An 11,803-nucleotide genomic window follows, 5' to 3' on the forward strand; every position below is an offset into this window, starting at 1 on the left:
CAGGAATCTGATTCAAGCATCACCAGAATTACATCTCTTGCTCCCCCTGCTGTCCAGTGTCCACATAACACATGCCATACTCATCCTAGCCCAACCTTTTTTGGTACATGACCCCATTTTGACATCCCAAATATCTGACAAACCCATACACGTTTTTTCTTTCATGACAAAAATTTAAACATGACTGAGCTACATATGTTGTTGGCTATTTGACCTATAGATATTTATGATCATCTGAGATTGTAAATGGTGTTCCAAACAGAATATTGAATGGTTATGTTATATTACTGTAACTAGTCATATTTATCAGTATTCTTTTTTCACACACTTTTCAGGTGACATTTCAGGTGACCCCATTTGAATTCCAGGCAAGCCCACATTGAAAAACACTGTAGCTTCACATAGCCAGACATCACAGGATTGCTGAACAACGCAACTGCCAGGTGTAAAGGAAGTAATTGTTTATTTCACAACAGTGACACAATACAATATGCTGACTACACGGGATGTCTGTCTCTGACACAAAACACATCTACTGAGATTGAAGAGACAAGTTGGAGTGCACTGCAGCTTAATGTTTAAACCATTTATTAGGTGAAAACACCAGACTAACATTTCGATGCTTACTCTATCAGATGTTTGTCCCAATGTAATGCACCTGCAACCTGAGGGATGATGCGTATGAGTCCCAATTAAACTTTGACACATTTACAGGGATCAGTACGAGTTAGCCAGGTAGTTCTTCAGCATCTGACACATTTACAGGGATCAGTAGGAGTTAGCCAAGTAGTTCTTCAACATCTGAAGTGCGGGGCCAGGCTTGTACTGTGGTACCATGTGTCCGGATCCCTGTGCAATTGAAAACATAGTGCAATCAAGACAACAGTCAGGATTTTTTATATAGATAGGATAGTGAGAGAGACAGGAATTTATTGATTTAACGAGTTGGGAAAGAGAGATGGTCTCTCTCTGACAATAAAGTAGAAATGGTGGGGTAGACAGACATTTTGTGGTGTATTATTGCCACATAATGGTCTCTATGATAAACACTGTTTGCTTACCTTCACTGTCATGAAAGTGATCTTCTCATACTGCTGCACGTAGCCAGCGATCTGGTCCTGGTAGTCCCACGGCTGGTATGGGCTCACCTCCTGTGGTAATAGCAAAACCAAGGACATTGCGATCACACACTGCCACAGGTGTGCACAGATAGGGACGAGGTGATGCTAAAGCACCTGCCCCATTGCCCTACTGGACAACTAAGGCCCTTTTTGAAAGTTCTTTGGAAGTTATTTTGTCACATTGTTAAGATGAGAATATGAAGAGTTCAGATGCAAAAACCCCTAACTCCATTTCTGAAGACCTGCACTTCTACATTTTTAGAGAACCCCGTTGTTGGTTTGGTTTACATTCATGTACTTGATAATACATATAAATAGTTATATTACATAAATAAAATAAAAAAATATGCAATGTTGATAGCTTTGTATTAAATAAAAATGAATTAAGATTATTTTCTGAAATGGCACTTAGGCGTTTTGCATCTGAACTCTTCATATACAAATGAGGCCCTGCCGTGGCCTAACGGTGGGGCACTCGTTTACAACATGGCCGACCCGGGTTTGATTCCCGGTCCGGGTCCTTTGCCAGCCCTTCCCCGTCTGTCTCTCATCCCAACTTGCTTCCTGTCTGTCCTTCACTGTCCTGTCTCATAATAAAGGCTTGAAAAGCCCACAAAGCTGATAAAGCCCAGTAAGGCAGCCGTAAGTTCCCCATGCCTCCAACAGCCGCCCTCAGCACCTGCCCTTCAAAATGTCTGTGCACGCCACTGCACACTGCTCTGCATAATCGGTCACCTTCCACTTGCTACTACAACTCCCAGACCGTCCCCCACCAACGCATGTTTATTTACTCAACAGTCAACATTACTCTTAGTTTAGCGTGAACGGAAATGCTAATGCTAGCAGACAGGGCACTGCCGAGCGGAGCGGAGCTGAGCCAAGGTCACCTGCTGCTTTAGAGACTCCACGAACCACTTTCCCCCGAGGAAGTTGCAGGCCATGTCAACATCCCCGTTGTACACAAGTAGCTGGAGGTCCTGCTTCAGCAGAAGCTGGTAGAACCAGGTCATATCCCTGTAGAACCTCTGGTACTGGGAGTTAACCGTGCGGCTGAAACACAATAGCAGAATGGAATGGAATGGAATAGAATGGAATTTATTTTTGTCATTGTCAAGTACAATTAAATTGAGAATTCTTTGTTAGGTGAATGAATTAATAAATAAATACATACTGTACATATTTTGGTTGCATAGGCCTATTTTAGTGTAGTGATGGCTGTTGGGTAAAAGCTGTTTTTCAGTCTGTTTCTCTTTGATTTTATAAATCAAAGTGGGTTTTTATTCTTCAATACATGGTCAAAAAATGGGATTTGATTTTCTATTAAATGGATGTAGGCCTTTACATTTTCACTCCATCATGACATTAATGTTTTTTAACACTGCATTAGACAAGTTTTTTGTCAGATTTAACTCCAAGCATCTTCCAAATGTGATGTTTCATAACTGCAGTAGCACACACACACAAAAATTGCTGCTGGAGACGAGAACATCAAAGGGGTGGGTCATACTGCTTATACTGCACAGGATTCTGCTGCATTGGCCTCTGTGTCTACGCAGCAGAAAGGCATGACGTCTCGTTTCTTTCCAGTCTCTCTGATCATGAGGTTGACTGTCTGAATCTCCAGTTTATTCCTACGTCCTCTGGCCTCTTGTCTCAAGGCTTGACGTCATCAAGGACGCTCAGTACATGAAAGGTATGTGTGCTGAGGAGGACAACGTTATTAGCTCATGGGGTGTGTAGCAACCCAATGTAAGTAGGCTGCCGGATGTGAGTGCCCGGATATCCGCCCGAGTATTTCCATGCATTTGCATTCATTTCCACCATCAGGAATGCTTTGCGGTACCACAGATACCCGATGTGAGTCGCGCTTTGTCGCCTGACTGTCCCTTCTATAATATGATTGTAGCCTACCGTAACAACTCGGCCTCGGACCCGCCGCAAATATCCACCACACCACCACGGGTCCTCCGGTGTTGTGACCGTTTTAGGATATTTTTTTCATATCCAATACTTGCACATTAAGAGTGACAATTCCATCATGGATGTTTAAACGATATGTGCGAATGCAGTCATGTTGAATTTAGGGTGGCCAAACAATGCCATGTCATAAAGAACGTGCATCACATTATTTAAACATCTCGCAAACAGTTATCCTGAGTGCCCGTGTCTTTTTGGAGATCGGAGGCTTGATGAGCAAAGAGATGGGAGAGAAATTATAAATTAGTTGTGCGCGCGCACACACACCTCTGCACAATATCCACCGGACACGAAGTTACTGGCTCCAATATTTCAGCGCCCCGTTTGATTCTTTACTGACACTTGTAAGTTTAGCCTACGTTACACGATAAAATGAATAGGCTATGTCTAAATTATAGGCTCTAGTCTCCAATATGCCCAGCGGTGTAGGCCTAGTCTACTTTTTTGAAGTGGGTATACTGTATATTCTCGCATTTTTTTGAAGTGGGTATACTGTATATATTATGCCATTCTAAATAGGCCTAATGGATCAATCAATTTTAAGTGGGTATACTGAATCCCCTAAAATTTAGAAGTGGGTATACTCCGTATACCTGCGTTCTACGTAGACTACACCACTGAATATGCCTGGTTTCATGTGTTGTTGGCATCACCAAATAATCTGCACAATATGCGGCATAACTTTTCGAGTGCTAGGCCTACATTTAGACCGGGTAAAGTATCGAGCATGTCTGTCTCTTCAATAATATTAGACTGTCCCGTAACAACTTGGTCTCGGCCCCGCCGCAAGTATCGTCCACCACGAAGGTCCTCTGATGTTGTGACCGTTTGAGGATATTTTCATATAGGCGGCCTAATACAGAAATAAGAGCGTGCAGGCGCGCCTCTGACTGTACAATATCTAGACACGGAGGGACACAGGCTCCAATATTTATATTCAGCGTCCAGTTAAATTCTGCACTGACACTTTTAAATGTACATGAAATGAGTAGGCTATGTCTAAATGTACTAGGCAGGCTCAGTCACCAATCTGGCTTTGTTGTTCGGCATCACCAATAATAATGGCACAATATGCGGCATGGTTTCGCGTGTTGTTTTTGCACCACCAAATAATAACTACACAATATGCGGCATAACTGCTGTTTTAACTCAGCGAGAAGGCTATGCCCAGATATTCTTTTAGGCTATCCTGACGTTATGTTTCACTAATGTAAGGAGTAAAACGCTTCCCGAGTGCTCTACATTTAGACTGGGTAAACTCGAGACTTTAATGCCTTCCGAAACGGGCTATTCCAGTGTCTGTGACAGTGCATGCCATCTAGGCCTATTTTAGGCTATAGTCTTGTGCAAAACCTTTTATTTAACATTGCGAAAGGGCAGGATGATTTGCTTAGACACGCACGCAGTCCTCCTGGATAATAAAAACAAAAGAATGCCGACGAGAAAGTAACGCCGTTATCTTTAGATGGATTCCTGGTGAGGTGCCCGGTTGAGACAGTTTAATTTTCACACCCAAATCAATTCGGTTTTAAGTTATAATTTCATTTTATTATTTTGTTTAAATTATTTTGATGTTATTGGTCACCGGGCCTATTCTTTTGATTGGGAGATCAAGGAACTCTGGTGTCGCCGAAACGGCGATGTGCTGAGGGCTCTTTAAGCACGGCACCTATGTCCCTTCCATCTTCAGTCAGACTCAAATCGGACCAAAATCAAGTAGCTGAGGTTAAACCGTCGTAAATACACGACCGAAATCGAGTAGCTGAGGTAAAATAGACGTAAATACTCGGGCGGATATCCGGACACTCACATCCGGCAGCCTACTTACATTGGGTTGCTACAGGGTGCACGGTGAGTGTCTGTGTATAGCAAGTTTGACTGACCTGCAGAGAGCCCAGGGCTGCACAGAGGAGGGGATGTGGAGGGCGGTGCGCACACTGGGGCTGTTGAGGTAGTCGTACAGGGCCGTGGCGTTAATACACATGGGCACGCCAGGAATAGCGGCCTGCTCCTGTCATCCGGGCCAGAGGAAAGGGAAGACAGATGTGAGATCCTGTATGGTAGGGGCCAAAGAAACCGTGGCTAGCAGGCTTGTACGAAATTCCGCATTGAATGAATTGAAACTCAAAGTAATGTCATAATATGAACACTAGGTGGTGTCATTACCTTGAATTTCTTTTAATTTAATCTACACCACCCATTGAGAGGACATAGAACACCACCTCCTAGTGTTCATATTATGGCATTACTGTGAATTCGAATTCATTCAAATCGGAATTTCGTATAAGGTGCTGTTTATACATACCTGGGTATTTTAATAAACGAACATTTTGCTTAGCGAAATATGTTCGTTCACATCAAAGGCAAATACGCATACATGTGCTGTTGAGAGCTGTCATAAATACGTTAAGGCCGTAAGTAGTGCCATCCAAGTCTCCGTTTATCTCTGTTTATATACAAACGCTAACCGGAGATTTTAAAAAATCTCCACTTTTGCCTGAGTTTTTTTGGAGCTTCGTTTATAGAGGGAAAACCTTCGTTTGTTTGTGAACGAAAGGCACATCCGAAGGAGAAGGTCTGCGTATATCAAAATACCCGGGTATGTATAAACACCGCCTAAGTCTGGTGGCTAGGAATGGGATGATAGGACTGCTAGTGATACAGTGACTTTTTCCTCAGTACTTTTTGCAGCCCTAATTCAACCCACTCAGTAGGACAACAAATTCAACTAGTGTTAAATGTACACAACTGTGTGTGTGTGTGTGTGTGTGTGTGTGTGTGTGTGTGTGTGTGTGTGTGTGTGTGTGTGTGTGTGTGTGTGTGTGTGTGTGTGTGTGTGTGTGTGTGTGTGTGTGTGTGTGTGTTTGTGTGTGTGTGTGTGTGTGTGTGTGTGTGTGTGTGTTTGTATGTACAGTATAGTAAACCAAGCAAATAAATGACGTAGGGTGAAGACAATACTGTAGCTAGAGAGTTAAACCTTTAATCTAACATCAGCTGAAACCAAAGAGAACTGTACTGCACATTGGTGCATATGGTATACATGCATATGTGCGTGTGTGTATGTGTGTGTGTGTGTGTGTGTGTGTGTGTGTGTGTGTGTGTGTGTGTGTGTGTGTGTGTGTGTGTGTGTGTGTGTGTGTGTGTGTACGTGTGTACGTGTGTACGTGTGTACGTGTGTGTGTGTACGTGTGTGTGACTCACCACCAGGGGTTTGAAGTTGAAGCCAGAGTCCCTGAACAGGTTGGCCACGTCTGCAGCGTAGCGCTCTGCATAGCCGCTAGTGGGCGCCCCGCCATAGCACTCTCCATACAGATTATAGATGTTCAGGCCAATGTCCTGGATCAGGAACAGGGCCTGGTACACCTGTGGAGATTCAGGCAAACCAAAATAAATAGTGTCTAATGATGTCTAGTGGAAAATAAGTAAAGTGCAGTATTAATTATTTATTATTATATATAGTGGTTGACATGCTCACACTATCGTCAAATGATTCTCACAATTGTTCTCGTTTTTCACTGACTGCTGAATCCCACATAACCCATGAAGGCATAAACAAATAAAGTAAGAAAAAAATCTGATGAGTGCTGTCCTTCGCTTCCTCCATTAATACATGAATTACATTAATACAATACTAGATGTACATGTAGGTCAGAGACCTAGATCAGTGACGTGTTGACAGCTCTGGTGATTTTTGACATTTCAGATGTTCCTCTATTTTATTGATTTTTTAAAATAAAAATTGTGTGTGTGTGTGTGTGTGTGTGTGTGTGCGTGCGTGTGCGTGAAAGTGTATTGTGATGCTTGTGTGGTGTTATGCTTGCCAGTAAGTAAATGATTCATGTTTGTTTTTGTTTTTGTATGTGGTGAAACTGAAGACAAATTTCCACTTGCGGCCATTAAAATATTCATATTCATATTTGCATTTGTAAGTATCCCAGCAGCAGTCCCTCCTCTTGCTGAACCGACTCACCAAGTTCCTGCAGTCGCTGCTGCTGCTGCTGCTGCTGTGGAAGTTGCAGGAGCCTCCAGAGCAGCACTGCTGGTTGAGCTGGTTCCACAAGCTGCAGTGCAAAAGGAGAAACAGAGGCCAGTTTCCACAGCTTAACACCAGATACACAGTCATTTTAACCCATTAAAATATGGCGTTATAAATTTGCTGTTATCAGAATGATAAGACCCAGTTGTAGTGCATTACTAAAGGTCCTGAGTTATGTCATAGTATTGTAGTACTGTGGTAGTTAACTTTTCAATGACTATTACAGCGTGCCACTGGAGGTACAGCGTGCATTAAGGGGCTGCAAAATATTTTTTGAGGCTTTCATGCATTTATTTGATTGGACAGTTTGAGGTGGTGACCGGAAGGGAGTGGGAGAGAGAGATGGGGGACAATTGGGAAATGACCTCAGACCAGAATCGAACCCAGATCCCCGATATAGGCTAGCAGTGCAGTGCCCTACCGTTTGAACCTTGGCAGGGCCAGGCACACTGCATTTCACACTTAATTCAACACTAAGAGAGTTGATTTAAAAGATTTAACAGTGTATTTGGTCCCAGTGTACTCTCTAATTGTTGAATCAACATTGCATATAGGAAAGGTCACATCATACAATTCTTGGAATAACTTTCCTCATTAACTATACATGACTATTGTATAAAAATGTAATTATAATTGTGTAACAGTTATAATCATGGTTATTATGATTACAGCTATTTTGATTATAGTAATTATTACTGTTATTACTCACCTCTCACTCAAAAGTCCATGATAGTATCCAAAATAAAGCAGCGAATTATCATTCAAAGCATAGCTGGACATTCCATTGCCAATCCCCATTCCCTACGGAAGAAACAATTCAATGCAATAGCAACAATCAATCAATACAATAGGTCCTTCCATTATGGAGGACTAAAAATGACAAAATTGGAAATGATTACATGTGTTAAAAATGTATAACGTTGTGCTTATCGGGTTAAAATGTTTCATAATTAAATATACATCGCAAATAAATAGTAAATGCACTAAGGAAGGAATGCACTAAAAGTACATACACTAAGTAAATACTCTAAGGAAAATCATTTGAAAAAATATCACATAGGCCTATAAATGTCAGTGTCATTGCCTATAAAGCAAGAATGTAAATACCTTGAAGGTGATGTTTCCAGGGTTGCTGACAACTTTCTGGGCGAGGGTGGGTCCATAGATACCCCCATAGCTCTCAGCAAATATGTAGAAGTCGTTGGATTGGAAGGAGGGGAATTTGGCAAAGAAGTTTTGCAAGGCTTCATAGTTGTCCTCAGCCACCTAAGGGAGACAGTGGAGCAATGACTTAATGGTTAAGGAGATAGGCTTTAAATCTGAGGGTTGCGGGTTCGAATCCCAACCTCAATCCATGGCTGAGGTGCCCTTGAGCAATTGACACATAACCCTGCATTGCTCCAGGGACTGTAACCAATACCCTGTAAATAACTGTATAAGTCACTTTGGTTACAAGTGTCTGCTAAGTCTAATGTAACATGATGTTATGATGCCCCCTCAAAATCACTCACTAAATAATAACAAAATATATGACAGGAAAGTGTGTAGGTCAATATAAAAGAAAACGTGGAAAAAAACATAACAGTCAGCCCTGCTGACCATGAAGTTAATTTATCCTTAATTTACAGATTGTCCAATTGAGACTGAGTGTTTCTTTTTGCTAGGGAGTCCTGTTCAAAATGACAGCCTACACACAAAGTTCCAGATGCAGATAGACACGTTAACTTACAAACACAACACATATAATACAAACAACAAAAAGCACAACAAAAGCGATTCTGGAGACTAGAGCCGATTCGCATGCAGAGAGCGACAGTTTGTAGTTGAACTCCTGGGAATGTTATGCAAATGAGCTATGACGCAGTTCAGCGGCAAGACGCGACAGCCAATGACTGTATAGAGGTCAGTGACGACAGCCAATGGGAATGTTTGAATGCTTGTGTTCTGCTTGTAACGGACATACTCTAGTAGCTTCAATCGCTCGTATTGCTTGCTGCTGCACAGAAGCGATTCTCTGTCGCTTCAATCACGTCGCGGCTGGTGTATTTGCCTGGTAAGAGTGTGGGTTTTTCAACATTCTAAAAAAAAGAATGTGTTCTATAACAATGCAAGATTCTAAAATTCCAAATTGTATTGAATGGCACCCAGAATTCTATAGAACTTTCACTGCCCGAACATTCCTGTCACACCGGTGTGACGGTACACTCTTAATACCCACCACAGGGTCGCTGGTGGCGTAGTCCCCTGAGGTGGAGTATGAGAACCCGACCCCTGCTGGAGACTCCAGGTACAGCACGTTGGCCACCAGGTTCCAGCTGTACGGGTTCATGTAGACTGTGTCATCATCATTCAGCTAGAAACAGCAGAATGGGTACATTCAAAAATAAAATAAAAAATCACATAGATAGATAGCAGGTTAGTGAACCGTAGGCTATTACATAAGTAGGAGAAGAAGGGGGGTGTTTTAAGATGGTAACTAACCCCTTTGCACAGATCCTGTTATAACTGAACTGTCCCCGAAACTGTAATGACTATGTCTTAGTGCGTTACTTAAAGTGTCTTAGTGTGTTACTTACTTACTCTGCAATGTCATAGCAATGTTGTTATGATTAGTAGTTATGAGTCTTTTCAGCAATGAGTGAATGGGCCCTCCGACGATAGCCTGATTATCATCGACGTTCAAATCTCTTCGAGACTTGGTCTGACCAGGAGCCTAACAATTAACATTTCCCAAACAGCATGGTTGACCCGCCTCCCTTGGTTTGCTTATGGTTGTTTACTTCCCGACAAAGTGAAAGGAGTTCCCGTATTTGTGGGAACTCAGAAAGTACTTGCATTGCTCTTGACCTGACTAGTTACTAGGAGGGCATGGCCTGGCTACCCTGGTGAGCCCATCTGCGTGAAGATGCTTTGAAAGGAAGTGCCTATGAGAGGGGAGAGTGTAGTGCATTGGTTCCCAGACTCACATGAAAGGGTCCGTTCTCAGTGAGCAGGCCCTCCATAGAACTGCAGCCCGGGCCTCCATTGAGCCAGAGGATCAGCGGATCGCTGGAGGGATTATTCTGAGACTCCACAAACCTGCAGGAGGTACAGTAGCAGCACATAGATGGAGTACGTAACAGCACATAGATCTGGAAGCAGATGGAGTTGGTAAAAGCTTGTAGTTAGGAATTGGATCACACTAAGTTTTTTCTTCTTTCTTATTTTTTTCTTTTTATTCAAACATTGCAGGGACAATCAAGTAGATAGGAAATGGATCGCACTCCGTTTTTTCTTCTTTCTTATTTTTTTCTTTTTATTCAAACATTGCAGGGACAGTCCTGCAATGTTTGAATAGAAAGAAAAAAAACAAGAAAGAAGAAAAAACTGAGTGCGATCCATTTCCTAACTACTTGATTACTTCAGAGACGCACCAACAAGACGGATGAGTGCGGTGTGTGGAAGATAGCTATGTAAAAGCTTGCCCATCCAAACGTCTGACCTGGGAGCAGGTCAAACAAATAACCAGATAAAAAGAGAGAAAAGTCCGCTACAACCAGGTTTTTCTTTTCTTGCTCCCACTTCTTTTTTTTCTTTTCCTGTGATGTTTTTCGGGTGAAAACCCTTCTTCAGACTTTTATTCAAAACATTTTTTTTTAAAAGGAGGAGCACAAAAAATCCAGGTTGAAGTGGACTTTTCTCTCTTTTTATCTTGCAGCATAGAGGAGCATGAAGATGTCAACAATACATTGGAGTGGTGTATGATTCCTCCTGTATTCAGAGCTACCCTGGTTGCAATAGATTATATGATTATCATCTTGAATTCGGATCCAGTAAATACCCTTTTTTCCGGAATGTAATATTGTTTTCCAAAGTCTTGATTGCAAATAAAATTCATTGACAATATCTTCACATCAAGCATCCTCCCAAAATCCTAACCGTCACTCAAATAGATAAATAAACACATGGAGAGGCTTTGTTGTGTCTCACCAGTAATGGAAGTACTTTCCCTGGCCAGCCTGTACGTAGCCTGAGTAATGCTTGAAGTTGGGGGTCTCTGTGAGACCTGGCAGGCTGGTCACTAAATCGGCGTCGGCCCCTCCTTGGGCTGCCGCCCCGGCGAGGCAGAGAGAGACAAAAAGAGCACCGGACCACAGGAGCATGGTGAACACTTTGGAGGCTGCTTGGCACGCTCTGTGGTCTTTATTGTTGTCCATGTCTGCCATCTTATCAGCCTTTGTGTCAATGCCATGACGTCTTATCAAAGGTTATCAAGATTTGTACTGTGAGTATTTCCTCTTGGGAGAAATTCTGATACTTGTACAGAGATTCACATTCACATAGTGAATAAGGCAACAATGATCACTATACTTTAGTATACCGGTATGCTGCTATGATATTATCACACTAATAGTTGCAACCTGTAAAATCCATCACATTTGAGTTCTCCTTAAATGGCTTGGAACAGCAAGGCTAATTTCACTGAAGAATTTTGGAGGCTACTGTAATAACTATATAACTACAAGTAGTGTAACACTTGTGTAGGCTGCATATTTCATTTTTTAAATGCTGTAATGTCTTTGTACTCTGAGCAAATAAAGAATTGAGATTTCTTTGTCCTGCATCAAGAGTTAATTGATGTAGCCCCTGGCAAGGTCAGAACTGAAGAAAAGGTCCTCAAAGAATGAAG

General features: G+C 42.2%; 1 protein-coding gene across 1 annotated transcript; it reads right to left on the reverse strand.

Moving 5' to 3' along the window:
* Positions 1-498: 498 nt before the first annotated feature.
* On the reverse strand, positions 499-11,339 carry LOC134447090 (lysosomal protective protein-like). The gene is made up of 11 exons (XM_063196375.1): positions 11,104-11,339; positions 10,101-10,212; positions 9,353-9,487; positions 8,242-8,400; positions 7,844-7,935; positions 7,069-7,159; positions 6,300-6,461; positions 4,982-5,109; positions 2,009-2,171; positions 1,062-1,151; positions 499-849 (listed from the first exon to the last, which is right to left on the reverse strand). Exons 1-11 carry the CDS (start codon positions 11,337-11,339, stop codon positions 769-771), a joined length of 1,449 nt encoding a protein of 482 aa, XP_063052445.1. The 3' UTR covers positions 499-768.
* Between the last annotated feature and the right edge of the window lie 464 nt (positions 11,340-11,803).

The sequence above is a fragment of the Engraulis encrasicolus genome, chromosome 4, assembly GCF_034702125.1.
Source record: "Engraulis encrasicolus isolate BLACKSEA-1 chromosome 4, IST_EnEncr_1.0, whole genome shotgun sequence".
Lineage (NCBI taxonomy): Eukaryota > Metazoa > Chordata > Actinopteri > Clupeiformes > Engraulidae > Engraulis > Engraulis encrasicolus.